This window comes from Diceros bicornis, chromosome 4, assembly GCF_020826845.1.
Source record: "Diceros bicornis minor isolate mBicDic1 chromosome 4, mDicBic1.mat.cur, whole genome shotgun sequence".
NCBI classification, from domain to species: domain Eukaryota; kingdom Metazoa; phylum Chordata; class Mammalia; order Perissodactyla; family Rhinocerotidae; genus Diceros; species Diceros bicornis.
The window spans coordinates 12293341-12312348 of NC_080743.1; the positions used below are offsets into that span (position 1 = coordinate 12293341).

The 19008-nt window shown below is 39.2% G+C and overlaps 2 protein-coding genes across 2 annotated transcripts in view; one reads left to right on the forward strand and one right to left on the reverse strand.

Moving 5' to 3' along the window:
- The window catches only part of TNNI3K (TNNI3 interacting kinase), a 270883-nt gene that overhangs the window by 196522 nt on the left and 55353 nt on the right, over window positions 1–19008 (forward strand). The gene's annotated exons all lie outside the window — the stretch shown is intronic.
- Window positions 1989–16013, reverse strand: LRRC53 (leucine rich repeat containing 53). Its single transcript, XM_058540315.1, is given in 4 exon segments — window positions 1989–4390; window positions 7057–7572; window positions 12837–13652; window positions 15926–16013. Coding segments are annotated over 4 exon segments (3822 nt in total).

The following is a 19008-nucleotide window of genomic DNA, read 5'->3' on the forward strand; positions in this document are numbered from 1 at the left end:
GGAATGTTTGTTAAAATGAAGATTCTGGGGCCCTATTCTAAATCTACTGAATCCAAGTCTCTGGGATGGAGCCTGGCACTTTGCATTTTAACAAGCAACAGGTGATTTGTGCCCAATAAAGACAGAAAACTGGTGGGCTGAAATGGAAACAAAAGACACTGAAGTCAGAGCCTCCAGCTGAGCTGTTATTGCAGGAATCCAGTCGATCACTACTCAAAGACTACAGTGGTTACCATGGGGATTCAGGAGCAAGAGAACTACTTCAGAGGAAACAGAACATCATAAGGAGGTAAAAGACTGGATTTGGGAAATGGAAGAGAGGAAAGAGTTCAGGAAAACCGTCATCGCTGCCTTCTGAGAATCAGCTAGTGACCAGAGTACTCGTTAGACCCTTAGATATCAGGGAGCTTGTTGCCAGTAAGAGGGAAACAAGGCTAAAGGCTCTGCAGTAAGGTGAAGGTGCTTAAAAAAAAAAGGAAGGAAAAAGAAAGATAGCTACCGAGAAAAAAAGTAACCTGGTCTACAAAACTGAGGGAGCTGTCAACTAGAATCCAGGAAAGTTATTGTGCAAGAAGTCGGCATCAATGCTCTTCTCACCTTAAAGGTGCTTAACCAAATGAGGTGGGATCAGGGGAGGCAGACAGATGGCATAGGAGTTAAGCTCAAGCAGAGAGGCTGAACAAAAATAGAGGGGAGAGGAGTTGGAGTTAAAAGCAAGGAAATTTTGAATCCAGGGAGAAAAGAGAAAAAAGAGAGAGAATAATGTTAGGGACTTTCAAAATAAGAAACTTATGTCTTTTGCTGGCAATTCTAAATAGGAAAGAAAACAGAAGGTAGATGGGGCATGTAAGTAATATTTACGTTGTTCTAAGAGTCTTTTAGGCTTTATAATGTTGCTGAATGTAGATATAAAGATGCAGAGACTTAGATGTGGAGATAGGGGCGGAGAAAGCTAGTTGTCTTTGCAACCTCTTTTCCCAGTAGGTGAAATATTGTAATATTCTATACCATGAAGGTTTGTTTTCAACATTTTACTGGCATATCAATAATAAAATTGTTTGAGTATACCTCTATCTTTCAAATAAGTGTAGCTTTGAATGAGAGAGGCTTATTCTACTATTGCTTTTAAATCTAATATTCATAAGGACGTTTAATTCCTGTGCACAAGGAGGAGTACTCACACCAAACAACAGTGGCACGCTAAACTCAAGAGATCAAACCTTGAAAGCTTACATGCTAATGGGGAATTTAGTCTTCAAAATCTAAAGTTAATAACAATTGGCAATAAAGCTCATTAAAATTCCTTTTGTTCAGGATCCATTGTGTTGTTCTTGAAGCCCCTTTTGTTCTAAAATGATTGAAGCTGAGATCTCCACCTAGTGGATTTATAGGATTTTACAGACTTTACAGAAATGGTGTACTACCCCTGGAAATCCGTAATTTTTTTCTCTTAGAGAAATAACAGGTTTTAAAAACTTCTACTTATGATCTAGGATAATTGTCAACAGAACAGTTGCAAATGGTTGAAATATACCAATATGTATATCAGCTAGACTACAGTTAACAAACAAAGCTCAATTTTTATTTTCATAACATAATTAGGAAAACAGATCAGGCACAAATATGAATATATAATCGTCTGTGTAGAAAGCAATATTGTAATACCACTAATTGAGATGTGTATACTAATTTCCATAAAATAAACATCAAGTGTAAATCTGCTCAAGTAGTTTTTTCTTATTTAATCTTTCATTTGCTTAAGGCTTCTTTTTTTTAATGTTGCTTTCTTTTCCAGAACTAGGCAAAACTTTTCTCTCCCATTTTCCCATTCCTTAGAGAAGCAAACCCAATTAATGGTGTCAAACATATCTTCTGGCTCCATCTATGATTTTTGCATTATATTCAACTGTGTATTTTTATTTCATTGATAACAAAGAGTTACTGGGGATTTTTCCTCCAAAATAATGCATTTGAAATGCATGCAAAGGCTAGGGGGTGTTTGTGTGTCCTTTTGAAGAAAGCTGAAATAGAAAATGATTATTATTTGACTTATTTTGTTCACTTTGTTCTGCCTCTAAGGGTGGTGTATTAGCATAATCAGCAGATGGTGGATACAGTGTAGGTTTTAGAGCAGAGTTTTCAGCTTCATTTGTTCTTCGAGGAATTAGAGGCACCTCATTTTCTGCCTCAAAACTAACGTCTTTTAACTCGGGTAAGAGAGAAAGTGCTTCCTGCGTCTCTGCTGTCCTTCCTTCTTCTTTATGTGCACTGTTATCTTTATCTGGCTGAATATTTTGAGCTTCTCTCAAAGTATGCGTGTTACTGTTAACTTTAAGATCTGTCTCACTACGAGGTAGTCTATTTTTGGTTTCATGGGCATTCGTGATGCTCAAATCCTTAGCTGTCATAGTCGCCTCAGCAGAGCTTGAATCATATAATATATGTTTTACACTTTCTCCATTTTCCCCGGTTTGCTGTTTTTCTTTTGTAGTGCCTCTTAGGGTCATCTGTGTGGTCCTAATTAACATACTGGAATTTGCCTTGCTTTCATGGAGCATTTTTTTCTCTTCTTTTCCTACTATTTTTATCTCTAGTGTTTCAGTGCTGTCATCTCTGGGCAATGCATTTGCGCTGACAATTCCTTTTTCGCCACTGTTGGTGAGATGCCACATGGCTTGAGTTCTGAGAGAAACACTGGTATCCTTAGAAAGCTCTAGTGTATCTTTGCATGGAGTAGAATTTGTCTTCATAAATGTTAGCTTGCCCTTGGATTGTGTCTGGGGAATGGGAGAGAAATATTAAGTTTCTGTTTTAGGAAGTTTTCCTTCTTCATTATTTCCCTCATCCATAATACAACTTTCCACAATTTGATGTGACATTTTGGGTTTTGTCATTAATATTTTTTCTTCATTTCCAAGCTGTTCATGACTTGAGTGTCGCTCTATGTGTTGTAAAGCTTGGTTTTGATCTAAAGTATGTTCCTTATAGGCATCAGTCTTGTGGACACCTACAAGTTGTGTTTGATTCCCCAGAGACAAAGCAAACTTGTTCAGCTCACTGATCCTCAATTTGTCCTGCTCCGTGGGCTCAGTGGGCTCTGGTGCCCTTTGATCAGTTGCCTCCCTGGAATAGCCGGATGGTAAAATATCACTTCCTGTATTTTCCCAAATAGTTGGTAAATAACCAGGAACTTCCAATGCAAGATGAGTTGCACCTTCCGCTTGCTCACTTGAGGATTGAGAGTGTGAGCACCAGTGTTCAGCTACAGTGGGTGGGGGCTGAAGCAATGTTGATGGGTTTCTACAAGGAATGTGATCATCAGGCTGACTGTTGCCTTCCACAGAGCTCTGGTTCACTACAGATGAGTTGTTATCACTGAGCACAGGAGCCTTTTTAGTGGTTTTTTTGTAATACGGGGTCTGCTTTGGGACATGTTTGAGAGGCAGCCTCTTTGAAGTGAGTCTAAAATAGTTGTTACTCTCTGGCTGTTGGGAGAAATTGGCAGAGGACACAAGATTTGTTTTCGCTTCTTTCTCAGAAGCTTTGGATAGTTTATTAGGAGGTAACAATGCTTGTTTGCATTTCTTTGGGAGTTCTGGCAAAGATTTTTCTGGATGGACTCTGACTTTTCTAAAAGGGTGTAAATTTAATTTTATCCTTAAATTTTGTCCTTTAATGTTCCCTTTGAGGTCAGATTGATTGGTATTCTTCTTTTTCAGAATCTGTGGATCTGTAAGCCATTTTCCTCCTTTGTTTTTCTCCTGAGGATTGCTACAATTTTTGACATCCAAGGTGGTCAGGTGGTTACTTTGACTTTTCTGCTGTTTCCAATGGGTTGATGTTTTGGGTGACATCACTAACCTATTTTTTCCTACTAAATCAGGATCATGGAAGCTGACACTCTTAGGGGAATATGTTTTCTTGATTTTTGTTGATAACCCCGATAATTCCATGTTGTTCTCACTCATAAGAAATCTTTCTATTGCACTGTTAATTTGGATTTGCTCCTTCTTGGGCTTTGAATGTTCTCGACGATTTGGCTTCTTTTTTTTCATGTAATCTTGAAATTGATCACAGGGCACATATTTACAGATAAGAGAATTGTTCGGCTGAAAATACCTAGGCTTGCTCCGTTTTAACAGTCCACATGGATCATCATATTTTGATCTATGTTTTTGTAAGATCTTTTGTACATAGTGTTCCTCAGGCTCACAAGGCTTGGATGATGAGCTTGTAATAAAATGTCTCTGCCTGTGAGGTTGTAAGCCATTGTCTTCTTTTTCTATTGGAGGCTGCCATGATTCATTTGTTAAATGCTTTTCAAGACTTTCTCTTGCCAAGGCTGAAGCGGATGTTGCATATCTTCTACTAAATGTGTCACTGCTGATATCTGCTGAACAATAAATGCAGGAATTTAGCACTGAGCAGAGTTTTATTACCCCAACCAAACAGATGCTTAGAAATCTTATGAAAGGTACAAAAATGGCTCTTCTGATTATGGCAATTCTTGAATATTTCCTAATTTTTAACCAAAGCCACAAAGGACGTTTGGCATTTTGGTGTGTGTGCAATGACACTCTTTATGGCCACATTTTAATCAGTTGTGATGCTGACTTAAAAGCTGTGGAATTAGAAATAAAAATGTTCATAGTTATACCTCTTTAGATTAGTTGCTGGTTAGATTTGCTTTAAATATGAATAATATCTAAATTCTTGTCAAATGGCCATAGTAATGTTTTTCTGCATTCATTTCCCACTTGGAACTAAATATGAGGAAGAACATGATTCAGTATTGAGTAGTGTTCAGGTTTCAAACAGAGAATAACCTCAACAACAAAAGAGAAATATTTGTGATACTGTTGGCTTCATCAAAGCAGAGACCACATCTGTCTTATTTCTCATCACTTAATACACTATTCATTAAATATCTGTTAAATGAATAAGTACTTTGGCACATGGACTAGTCTGTGTTGCAGAAATCTCTCTCTGGGACTTTTAAGTTGGGCATGTTAATATAATATTAATGATACATGTTAAATAATATTAATCAAACAAAATAATAGTAATATTTACCATTAATTGAGTATATACTAAGAGCCAGGCATTGTGCTAAATATTGTACATTCATTATCTCATTTAATAGACACAAGAGACCTGATCCAGTGGACAAGCCCTGTTATCCTATCACTTGTACAGATGAACAAACAAGCTTAGAGAGGCTGAATGGTCTCCCCTAGTCACATGTCAGCTAAATGACACGGGCAGAACTTGACCCAGATCTGTCTGACACTAAACCCCATCCTCTTAACCACAATGCATATTAAGTTTAAAATTACATCTTATAACTGTACTTTCTCTTATTTTGTGAAATTTTGTTTCATCCAGAAGAAGAAAGAAGTATTTCTGTCCAGTGATAGAAAGACAGAGGTGAACTAAGCTCCAGGCTAGCATCTAACTCTAATCTAAGATCTGCTTTCAACTTTTTGAGTGATCTTGGAGAAGCCACTTACTCACTGGGTATCAGGAGATTAGACTAGATGGGAACTTCATGTGGGTACAAAATTATTTTGGGGAAAGAATTTGTAGCCTTTATCAGATTCTAAAAGAGTTCTGTGACTCAAAGATAAGTATTAAGACCTTTGGACTAGAACACCTCTAAAGTCTCCTCTACCCCTGAAATACTGTGATTCTGTGTTCCCAAGTGAGAAGGCATAATCAGAGTAAGATTGCTTCTTACTGACTTCTGTTCTGGAGCAGGTGTGGCCTTGGTTGCTTACTTCTCAAATACCTGTCCAATCCGGATTCAATACAATGCCTGGCATGTGGCAAAATTTCAAGTCTTTCTTAAAAGTAATTGTATTAATTTGACAAACCAGTGTTCTCTGTGTGAAACAAGGGACTGGGTTTTAAATGGTTAAGAGACCACATTCCCTCCAGTATAGGAGTTTCCCATAGAGAGGTTAAGGCGTTGGACAAAGCCAAAAAGAAGCGTCTGCCTAAGGTATGATTCTATTGAAAGACTAAGTGCTTATTTCTTTATAAAATAAAACCCATCTGATCTGGTTTCTATGGCAGATGTTTCTTTCCTTGGCCATTGCTCTCTTGAGTCAAATCATCAGTCCCCAGAAACTGTTAAGAACTGGAGTCTGGGGATACAATGGGATAAATTCACATCCTGCCTTATGCCACACGTGAAATAACATACAGTTTCGTTCTTTTCCAATTGTCCCCAAATCCCTCCTGAGGGCTGGATCCCCATGGTAAGAATTTCTTATTGCAGCACCTCTGTCATTCATGTTCAGAGAGAAAGCTCTGCTTGTTGTAAACCAATTCAAATAAATGACAGGAACTTCTTTACAGAGCAGTTGTCAAACTTTTCACTGCTGAGCCTGAAAGCATTGCCTTACTATTCAGGAAGAAAAAGGAAGACATTTAATTCATTGCCTCCACCTAAATATTGACGTCGCCCGTGTACAGTGGGTAGATGTCATGGCCAGATTCACTTGGCTCCCAACATGGGACCATGAATTAAGTCCTGACTTTCCCTGGACTGGGAAGTTATCATCTCTGACAGCTCAGCAAGCAAAGTATGTGTCTTGACATCATTCCTGAAATGAATCACTAGCATTAGAAGGCCCATTCCTCTAACATGTCATGCTCTGAGAAGGTTGCTTACTGCAGAATTGCTCGAAGGATGTTGGATTGGAAGCCGATACTCAGCGTCCCATAAATCTTAACAGCACTATTGCTATTTAAGAGGCTTCTTTTTTTTTTTTTTTTTTTACATTGTTAGGTGTTGGGTCAAAAAATTTACTTTCCAACAGGCGCAAAATGTACTCTCACCTCCTGAGGGTGGGGAGTCTCCATCTACACCTCACCCCAAACATACCCACACCCCCCCACACACACACGCACACAGCCTCAGTATCTTTAGAAGAGGAATAGATTGGTGCTACAATGATTTTTATGGAATTCCTCTGTCAAGGAAATTAAAGGAAGCCACCTCCTTCAGAGGGATTTAAACAGAGTTGGATTTTCTAAAACAATACAACTCACCTATTGTTCTTGTTACATGCTGTGGCAGAGTTTGAGGTTGGCCTTCCCCATGCTCAAGATTCCTTAGCTTTTCAACTCTTCTTGGACAATATCGTGTAAATAAGCCTGCTTCATTAAGAGCTGCCATATTCCCAGGAGGCTCTGAACATCCTGACTGTAGCAGTCTGCCACCGAGGCAGAAGAATGTGCTGTCTGCCCCATGGTCCTTCCCTTTCAGGTTTCTAAACGATCTGTCAAGGGCTGTGGACTCAGAGGCCAGTGCTGCTTGATGGCTGCTTTCCTGTAAAAGTGGCATTTCCTTTCTGGATCCCACAATGGACGTAACCTTTATCTCGTTTTCCTGAGTTAAGTGGCAGTGACAGTATCCCTTAGCGTGGTAATTTCTTGCCTCATGAGCACACAGGGATTCATCGAAGGTTCTGCAACAAAAGTTTTCTGATGTGTGTTCATTTGCTTTGCCTTGTTGGAGTTTCCAGTTAAATACAACTAAACCTAGGCAAGTGAGACCAACAGCTCCTGTGACAAATAGAGAGACCATTAAAAGATAACATCATAGGAGAAACATATAAATCGCCAGATGTGAAATCCACAAATATCAAGGTTAATGGCTTAAAGGGCATTGGAATGCATGGGAAGTCAATCACCATGTGGAAAAATATCAGTCCAGAGAGAGGCTATTTAATCGACATTGTTCTGTTTTCTGATTTGAATCTTTCTTTGTATCTGTTAAAAATTATAAGAAACAATACCATCTGGAATGTCTGGTAGAAAAAAGGTTTTTTTCATGGACTAAAATTCATTCAAGATAAAATAATTCCTGCATTAAAATTCTTTTTCTGCCTATGGGAAACCAGTGTAATTCCAAATTTCCAATTTCTTAATCCCATAGTTAATCCACAAAATAGACCTCATTTAGTATATACCCTGAAATTCTCATATACCATAACCTCTTCAAAAAGAAAAATTGATTCTACAAGCTATTGCTATATTTTAATCATTCCTAAAGGATTCACCCCTAGCTCGGAATACATCATTGTATTCCTATTAGCATAAAGGCCAAACTCCTTGACATTCAAGACTCAGTGCAATCTGGCTATAACCTCCCTTCCTAGCCTTATTTTTCATTATTTCCCACATTCAAACACTATGTTTCAGACTCTTCAATTCATTAGTCTTAAAATGTCCTTCTAAGCCTTTGTGTATGCTCTTAGTGATGCTTATAATACTTTCTCCTATCTCTGCTTATTTGAATTTTATTTATTCTTTAAAATCTAAATCAATACCTCCACATTTCTCTATACCTTTGCTGTTTTTCCTATTTTGCAAAGATCACTCCCTTCTATGAACTCCCACAGTAAAATGATTGACATCTAATCCCAGACGGCCTGGCCCTGTTGTTTCATTTTCTATGTAGGTATAGCTTCTCCTCTGAATAAAACTATAATGGGCAGTGTTTCTCAAGCTCAAGCGGAGTCTAACCTGCTTCTCCCCCGCTGTTTCTCATCTCAACCAGTGGCATCCTCAACCACCTAGATGTTCAAACCAAAGTCTCTGAGTTATACCCCATCTCCCTGTCTTCCACAAGGATTTCCTTTTTCCCTTGGCACTTATACCAGTATAAAATTATTATGTTTGCTTATTCATTTTCTTGTTCACCATCTGTCCTCCCCTGCTAGAATCAAGCACTGTGAGGAAGAGGACCTTTCGGTCTTGTTCAACATTATATCTCCAGTGCCCACTACTCAGGCATAGAGGAAGCACTCCAGAAATGTTTGCTGAATATTCTTAAATAAACAGAAAGAATTCTGTTTATGAATTCTAATAATGAAATTCCTAGCGGTCTAATCTTACAGATCCCCAAAATGATGATCAGAAAGACATCATAGTGATAATGGTGGTGATGATGATACATGGTGTCAATAACAGTCAAGTTAGGGGCTCTGTGTTCTAAGTCCAGCTCTGCCTACAACTTGCTGTGTGACCTTGGGCAAGTCGGTTCCCCCAGAGAACTCAGTTCCCTGACTCTGGCAGTGAAGGCATTTCTAGATGAATGAGATGTGAATGAGACGATGCCAGCATTCCAGGCTCATTGATTGACTGCATCATGCCTGATTCTCTCCATTGCAGACAACTTGAGTGGAAAAGTGATGATAATTTTTAAACTTGAAAAAAAAAAGGGAAGGTGTCAGGCATGGTTGTTTCATTTTTTTCTGTTAAAGATGAAGATTAACCAAAGAGAATAGCAGTTTCTGGTAAAATCCTCCAACATTTGTGTGTTTTACCAGATCTTGAGGTCTTATAAGCCCCATTTTAGTTTACTTGGCAACAATACACTGTTGGAGAGGGCTACAACATATTGAAATCATTTAATTTCTATTAAAGACACACATTTTTTAAGAGTAATAGCAAAAGTTAGATCAGATATTTTTATTGCCAGATCTTAAAATTTGAGTTATTCCAAACAAGAGTGTTGGTTTAAAAATGTTAAAAATATATGAAAATAACACAATTTTAGAAATACTCTATCTCTTACATGCAATAAGAAAACTCAGGATCCAAAGCTCTCTTCTGACACTTTTCTTGGGTAAGTTTTCTAACCTCTCTGAGCCTTATTTTTCCTTAGAAAAATAAGGGGATAATTAACACCGCTCAAAGATTGAATGACATAATATATGCAACATGTTTAATACAGTGCTTTGCTATAGTAAGGTTCTATGAGTGGTCATTGTGACTTATGGTTATGATTGCTGCTGCTGCTGCTGTTTAGGTTTTGTGTTGCCCTATTACTTCCTAGAAGACTCAGCTATTAGGAAAAAAAAAATCCAAAAAACACATCATTAAGAGAATACTTTGTATGGCTAATACAGCTACTAAACCAAATAATAAAGGAAAGCAAGACCTAAATTTCCTTAAATACATGCATCAACCATTGAAATGAGAGTAGGCATAATCTGATTATAGGATAAAATTTCTCTTCTGATTGTGTCTAATGGGCAAGGAACCACTCATCTCCTGCTGCTGATGCTAGAGCAGTGTCTGGATCGCATTACCACTCAGGTGTGGTCGCCTTCCATTAGTGCAGAGAGCAAAAGCAGCAAATGAGGCTTGTAGGCAGGCTGAATGTGCTTAAGATGGCTGAATTTTCATTGCCGTGGGCATTGTTGCTATTTTTAAAAAGTGTTCTGACAATCTTTCTGAGTTGGAAAAACAAAACAAAGCAAAACACAAAATTAATGATAAGCTCTCGTTGAAGTATCAAAAGCAAGATGCAGCTTCATGAAGGCTTTCTCTTTTTATCCACCGGGTCACAGAATGGGAAGTGTCAAGATGTCAGTGTTTGGTGCCAAATAACCACTTTTTAGTTTTAAATTCACTGAATATGATTATTTATATTTCTTTGAATTGTGATGATTTATCTATAGCTGAAGAAGAAAATGGAATCAGAGGCCAGATTATAGTTCTAAGTCTTTTTCCGACAATCTAGAGGTGTAGATAAATGACCACACTTTTACTTCAGGAGTAGAATCTTAATGGAATAAATTGATATCAAAAGTCAGAGTTTTTTTTTAAAAAGAATCTCTTTTAAAAATAGTATCTTTAACAATTATTCAGTGAAGGATACATTATTATGATAATTTCACACCCTATAACCTAACATATATGTAATCATATTTATAATTAATCAGAATTTATCCATGCATATTAAGCTTCCTATCATTTTGACAAAACATTAGGAGTCTTCCAAAATTTGTATCTATCTCTACATTAATGCAGAGTTGATAAGTTAGTAAAATCTTTTCTGAAAATAGGTATAAAAGATACCTAGAAGATACTGAAAATTATCCTACTGTAATATTTCCAAAATAATGTCTTGCAAAACACTAATTCAGTGAAATCCTCTGTGAAAAAAAGAGTTTATGGTCAAATAAGATGGAGAAATTCTCCGTATTCTTTTTCTTAGATATTCATAATGCTCATTAGAAAATGAAAGACAATGAGAAATGGTGCAGTAATGAAGCCTATTTCACTTTGTTTAATCCAGCATTGCCTAAATCTATTTGAACGCCACAACTTATTGCTTATAGGTGCATCTCCGTGTGTTTTTGTTGGCGTGTCTATTAATTGTCCTCTCAAACTAGTATTCTAAGAAGCACATTTAAGGAAAAACTCTCTGCTGCCCTATTGCTTTTATCTTTTATGGTAAGTTATTTCTTAACACATACAATTACTGACGTATTTACACAGTTTTTTAAATAATTTATCTTTCTGAGAAGATTTGAATTCACTTCCAAGTGAGTTTGATTACTGCTAGTGGTAGTTCCATCATCTAAACCTGACGTTGGTCTCCATCTATCATGATTAAAAATGTAACCGTCCGGGGGCTGGCCCGGTGGTATAGTGGTTAAGTTCACATGCTCCATTTCGACCACCCAGAGTTCACAGGTTCGGATCCAGGCACGCATCTGCACACTGCCCATCAAGCCACGCTGTGGCAGCATCCCACATATAAAATAAAGGAAAATGGGCACACATGTTAGCTCAGGGCCAATCTCATTCAGCAAAAAGACGAGGATTGGCAACGATGTTAGCTCAGGGCTAATCTTCCTCACAAAAAAAAAAAAGGTGTTAACTGTCAGGAGTTAAAAATCTGGTGTTCAATTAATTCTCTGGAAAGCCGCTATAGAATAATTATTTGTAGCACATGTTCAAAATACATCAGGTCAGTCCTGGATGCTATTTGTGAGCCTCTGGTTTTTCAGTTTTGGGGACCACCCCCCCCACACACACACACTTTTCTCATCACCATGGTGACCCACAGGTGCAGAGAGTTTCACCATGCACTACAGGCGGAGGGGAAAAATACACATGGAGGTTGATAACTCAAGAAATCTCATGCATATCTGGTCTTCAACTAATGACACCAAGCATCACTTTATATCATTCATCCAGTGAGATGTCCTGATAGCTGCTGCGTAGTTTAAATTTTTTTAAACTACCATAGAAAATTTAAAGGGTTGAATATTAATCTCTCCTTAGTCAGCCTGGGGAGATATGGGCCAAGTATTTGAACGAGTTGGACAAACAGAAATCTTAGAAGAATTCAAAACTCCCAAACAGGAGGAAACCAAAACACAGAGAGGTCAAATGACTTGCCCAAAGTCACACAGCAAGTAAGAGCAGAGCCAAGATTCCAACCTGGGTAGTCCAACTGCAGAGCTCATGCACTCAATCACTGCTATACAACCACTATAGTGTAGGATGCCTGTGGTTGGCATAATAGCATCTCCTAATGCACTTGGTAAGGCCCATTGATTCTTATTGCACCATGGAGAGGCACACAGGTGTGAGTGCCTTGAGGAAAGGGACTGGGTCTCATAACTTCTTTAATCCCTGTCTCCTGGTGTCTTAATGGATGTACCGGTACTCCTTGGCGAATGGATAATTGATGAAACACAGATACTATTCCCACGTTACAGACAGGAAAACTGAAGTCTAAATAGCAAGTGAACTTACTCAGGATCACAGTGCTAATTGTACCAGCACTAGAGCTCTTGAGTTCTGCAAGGCTCTTTCCTCTATGTTAGTCAGCTTCTCTGCAACAGGAAATTCTTGCAACCTGTGCCAAATCAGCTAACATCTTCCCGCTTCTACTGACAACCTCTCTCTTTCACCAGCCCTGGCTCATTTCCCCAGGTGCCTGAGCAAGGCGTCATTTAGTGTACGTCAGGCATATGGACAAGAGGAGTGAGAAGAGGAGGACACGCTTCTCCCTGGCATACCTGCAAGGCCAAAGACAGTCAGCAGGGCCACATCCTGCCCTGGGAGGAGGGCGCTTCTGTCCTTTAGAACCAGAGTGAGGTTGGGAGCCTTGGTGTCACAGTTGGTCTCAGACAGCCTTAGCACACTCTTTGCAGTGGCCACAGCTGTGGTGGCCGGCTGACAGTTTAGGTCCTTGGCATTCCTGAGCTTGTGAGCAGAGGACTTAATGTAGCTTCTTAAAAACCGGGCAAGGGGGCGGAGATCACAAGTGCAGCTCCACTGGTTCTTATCCAAGCTCAGAAGGATTAACTGCGTCAGTGGAGTAAAAACATCCGGCATGTGGGCCAACCTATTTCGCGAAAGGTCCACTTCCTGCAATTGAGGCAACGGCCGGAAGGCATCTTTCCCAATGTAGGAAATAAAATTGTTAGATAAATCCAGATGCCTGAGGCTGTGGAGATGTGTGCCTGCGAAAGAAGCGTCTGTCAGATTCGTGATCTGATTGCCATCCAGCTGGAGCCGGGTCAGGCCCCTGGTGTTTCGGAACCAGGACCCCCGCAGGGTGTGGAGGGCGTTATTGCTGAGCACCAGCACCCGAAGGCTGCGAAGCTCGCTGAAGGTGTGATCGGTGAGCGAGGAGCTGGATATGTGGTTGTGCTCCAGCAACAACGTCCGCAACTTGGAGAGGCCATGTAGGGCATCTTCCTGAACATCCTCGATGCCATTTCTGCTCAAGGAGAGCAGGGCGAGATTAAATAGGAGAGACAGATTTGTGCTCTCTATAGAGGAGAGGTATCCATCAGTGACGATTAAAACCCTCGTGGTCACAGGGGCTGCTGTGGGGAAGAAAAGCACAAACTAGAAGCAAGATACACACGGGTGAGTACAGTGAGGAGCAAAGATAATCTATACCCTCCAAGCAAGCTTATCACCTGGGTAAGAACAATAAACAAAATAAAGATGATTCTCCCATTCCTTAGTTGAAGGGGAAGCTGGCTCTTTATCAGAATGATGGATTTTTATATTCTTTGTTACTATGACATGTTTATTTGAGAAACATAATCCATCTGTTCCTTTAGATGTCAAGGTTAATTCATTGTTTGGGATTATTATCATTGATGTTTTTGTGAAGGTGGCGTTTTTTAGGCTTCCTCTCTGTGGGGCTGTGTGCTGACCTGCTCCAGCCCTGCTGGCCCAGTACAAAGATGAGTCTGTGTCTGGCTTCCTAACCAGTTCTCCATTAGCAATGTATATTTATGCCGTGAAGTCAGTCATCTTTTCTCCCAAACATAAAGGTGCGGGTTGGGGTGGGGGGAGTGTGGAGGAACATTGGTTTCTGCCTTTTAGCTCCAGGCTAAAAGTTGGCAACTTGGTGAGGATCTATATTCTCTCCAGACAACCCGAGGATCAGTCAGTGGGGTTCTCATTATAGTCTCGGCCATCTTGGCTTCCTGTCTAATATCTGTTCCCTCCAATGAAGTCCATCATGAGATGACAGGTGGTACTCAGGGCTTCCAACTGTTAAATCCCTTCACCATAATCACCTCAGAGCTATCACTGCTCTGTCATTAGAAATCAAAGCGTTTTAACTCAATAAAGATGTATTATAATCAGGAGTTATTGTAACACATCTTTATCATGCTAAAATTGTTTTGACTGCAGATGACAGTGTCATAAGGATGGAAGAGTCCATTGTCCCTGGGAGGTCTACAGGTGATATTAGAACAATCAACCGTGGGGGAAGCAAATCACAATTCCCTTATGAAATTCAGACAACATCGCTGAAACAAAGAAATTTAAAAAAAAAGTAAAAGACAAAGGATTTTCAGAGTGCCTTCCTTTGGAAGAATTGCTCCCATCTCTACGGCACAAGCAAGCTTAAATCATGGTGTTTTTTGTAGTATTTATTGCTGATTATTTGAATTCTATTAATTCTGGCCAGTTTGGCATTTTGTTCTTCTCATCATTGTTTTTGGTATGGGTTGAAGGAGTTTTGTTTTTATGGATCCCCCGTCCTCTAGGGATTCACTAACTCTGAGGGAGCGGGCTATTGTTTCTGTCAATTACTTCTTGTCTAGCACTAGACAGAGGCTCCACTCACAAATCTTTTAATTCTCTGTGTTTATGAAATTTAACCTCACAAATGTGTTATTCTGTAAATGAGAAGGGAGATACAGAGGTGCAGCAATGTAGATGAGAAATATTTGTTTCTTACAGACACCAGCTATCTCTGATCAGAAAAAAATATGTAGTGAAGTCAGGAAATCCATTTGAGAGGATGAGAGTTTAGTATTTAAGTTGTTTTCAATACTGATTGGAAACAGTGTACAACCAGCTAGCCTTGAAGCTGTCTCTCTCCTGTCAGGGATGACAATAACAGCTACCTCTGAATTCTCAGAGAGTCATAGGATTTTAGAAATAAAAGAAATCATCTTCTCTCACTCCATCTTAACTGAGACTTGTTTCTGAAAATTTTCCATTGGCAGAGCTTATAGCGTGTTTATCTCTTCTTAGATATCATGATGTAAATCACATTCTCCTCAAATTTGTTAATAAGGTGTCTTATTAAATTGTTGACTTAAGCAAGCAGTATGTAATGAATACAGGCAGTGCTTCTTGTTAGCATTTCTACAGCTCATTTACCACCAATAAAAAAAGACCAGACTTTCAAAATTAGATGCACTTTGATAATAATCTGTTTTGCTGGTACATCACTTAATCTTACTAATGCTGAACAATGGCACTTCAGATTTTTGATTCATTGATATTTCTTCCAGCCAGAGGTAGGGTTCAAATCTGCACAAATTGTGGACAAAAATATAATTAAAATGATCTATATTTTTCTTCTATAAAGAAGTATGTAGCTGCATGAAATGGTGGTATTCTTTTGTAATGGTAAAGTATCTCAATTACCTCTCAAGCTTTGGTTGAGACACAGGGAACAGGAAAATAAAATAATGTCATCATTCTTTAGTCACTGTGAAAGGCTTGCTCTTTAAGTTTAGCTCTTCCAGGCTGAGCCCAGAGAGCAGTCAGTACAATGAAAGGCATGGCAACAAATTTACCAGGTACACAAGACACTGTTTTTTAGAGTTGTTGGTTTCATTACCTACTATGTAGGTTAGCTGGTGACAGAGGGTCACATCTTTGGCGCACACCGCACATGACGCGGGACAAGCTGCCACCCACCGCAGCATGATGGCAAAGAGCCATCCACCTGAAAGGGAGGTAGAGGGTGAGGCACGTCATAATGCCGGCACTTATCACCCATGACTTCAGTATACTCAGCTCATGAGGCATTTTGGTGATTTCTGCTTCTTATCGAGCACCTTGGGTTCTCGCAAGATGCCAGACAAATGGCTAGAATCCTTAATTTGTATAGAATTTAAACCAAACTGTTAAAGTATTTGTCCATAAATTCAGAGATCTCCCATCCAGGGCACACCCATTAGTATCGATTATTAAAAAATTTAGTTACTTTGTAAAACACTTTACGGTGTTGAGCTTTTGCACATACATTATCTTATTTAATTCTGCAACTCAATTTGAGGCTGAGAAAACTGAAGCCCAGAGTGGTTAATAAACCATCCAAAGTCACACAGCTATTAGGTACAAAAGACATTGGAATTTTAATAGGGATTGCATTGACTTTGTAGATTGCTTTGGGTAGCATGAACATTTTAACATGATTAATTCTTCCAATCCATGAGCACAGAATATCTTTCCATTTATTTGTGCCGCCTTCTTTCATCAATGACTTATAGTTTTCAGGGTACAGGTCTTTCACCTTCTTGGACAAATTTATTCCTAAGCATTTTATTCTTTTTGATGCAATTGTAGATGGGATTGTTTTCTTAATTTCTCTTTCCAATAGCTTGTTATTAGTGGATAGAAACACAACAGATTTTTATATATTGACTTTGTATCTTGCGACTTTACTGCATTCGTTTTTTAGTTCTAACAGTTTTTTGGTGGAATCTTTAGGATTTCTATATATTATATCATGTCATCTGCAAACAGTGACAGTTTTCTTCTTCCTTTGTAATGTGGATGCCTTTTATTTCTTTTTCTTGCCTAATTGCTCAGGCTAGGAATTTCAATACTATGTTGAATAGAAGTGGTGAGAGTGGGCATCCTTGTCTTATTCTTGATCTTAGAGGAAAAGCTTTCAGCTTTTCACCATTGAGTATGATGTTAGCTGTGGGTTCACTACCTTGTTGGGAACATACTTTTAATAGGCAAAGAACAGAAGCAGCAAGAGTAGTGGGAAGGCAATTATAATAATGCAAGCCAGACATGATGATGATTTAGACAAGGATGAGAGGTAGTCAGATTCTAGATAGTTTTTTATTATCATGATGTAATTTAATGTAACAAATTTGAGCTCAACTAAGCTATCCTGTGCATTGCAACATGCTTGATATACAGGAGTAAATAAACCATTGCTTACCCGCAAAGCACTTTCTAGCTAGTGATACAGACATGTAAATACCTAGTTAAAACACAAGGAAGAGTAAAGTAAATCTGGATAAAAGTGAAAAATTACTTTGTGGAATCACTTAGAAACTTTACAAGGATATGTCTTGTGAGTTGGGCCTTGAAGAGGGCAGAGGATCTCCACAGGTAGATAATAAGAGTTAGGTAATTCCAGTCTGACAAAATAGTAAGAACAATGTCTTGCACTGAGCGAAAGATCTAATTTCAATTCACTTCTCTTAGCCCACCTGGGCTGCTTAGAGTCTGCCCCATGCATATGTGGTTCAGAGGTCAGCCAGAGATTTAGAAAGAGTTTATATGCAGATTCTGAGGCTCCCTCTCTCAGACTTTCTCCTTCCAGGATCTCCTCTCATTTTCTAGTGTCTATGTGTGATAAGTGGATTCTAGGATGGCCCCCAAGATTCCTGCCCCCTGGTGTACATGCCGAGGAAAACCCCCTTCCCTTGAGTGTGGGCAGAAGCTGTGAATATGATGAGATATTACTCCCATAATTATGTTTCCTCATATGGCAAAAGGAAGATTATCAAGAGTAGGCCTGACCTAATCAGATGAGCCTTTTAAAAGCAGAGAATTTTTCTCCAGTTGGTCACAGAGGAAGAAGTTAGAGAGCACGCCCTTGCTGGTCAGGAAGAAAGTAAACAGCCGTGTTATGAACTGCATGTAGGGGCCGTGTGGCCAGGAACTGTGGGCATCCTCTAGGAGCTGAGAGTCATCCCTAGACAACGGTTGGCAGGAAAACAGGGACCTGAGTCATACAACCACAAGGAAATGAATTCTTCCCATAACCAGTGAGCTTGGAAGAGGCCCCTGAGCCTCAGGTGAGAATGACAGCGCTAGCTGGCACCTTGATTTTAGTCTGATGAGACCCTGAGCAAAGGACCCAGTTAATCTGTACTGGACTCCTGACCTATGGAAACTGTGGGATAATAAGTGGGTGTTGTTTTAAACCACTGAATTTGTGATAATTCACTACAAAACCATAGCTAGTCACTCTGTTTGTCCTGAATTCTGTCCTCTGGTTCTTCAAGCAAGCAACCCTGCAGACTTTCCATCAGAATTTTAATTGCTTCCTAAAATGGAGCTGGGGCCTGCCCTCAGGGTAAATGTTGCCAAAAAAAAAAGAAAGAAAAGACAGGAAACTTACCCCATGCCCCACCTTTCTTCTGAGTGACTCCTCTCCACAATCTGCCTGCTTTTGTTCCCTCTCTCCTGCCTTCAGGAAGCTGTCTTTTACATTTAGTCCAGAGTTTACAGTTGTTATCTGGGGGAAGGTTGATCCAATATAAATGCTACTTGGCTATTCAGATTCTGGATGCATTTTAAAGGCAGAATGAATATGATCTGCTGGTGGATTAGAAGCAAGACTACAGCAAAGAGAAAATCACAGATTACCCTATGTTTTTGGCCTCTGCAAGTGAAAGGATGGAGTTGCTATTTGTTGAAGAAGGGAAGATTATAAATACAAGAAATTGCATATATGAGTTTAGAGTTCAAGGGAGAGTACTGGCTAGATGTAGACATTTGGGAGTTGTTTTTTAAAGTCATGATAAATCCTCCACACATTAACTCTATAGAGAAGAGAAGAGACTCAAAAACTGAGTTGGTGCAATCCAAAATTTAAAGATAAAGAGGAGAAGTGAAACTAAAAGAGGAGACTGAGAAATAGCAAGTGAGAGAAGAGAAAAATAATAAGAA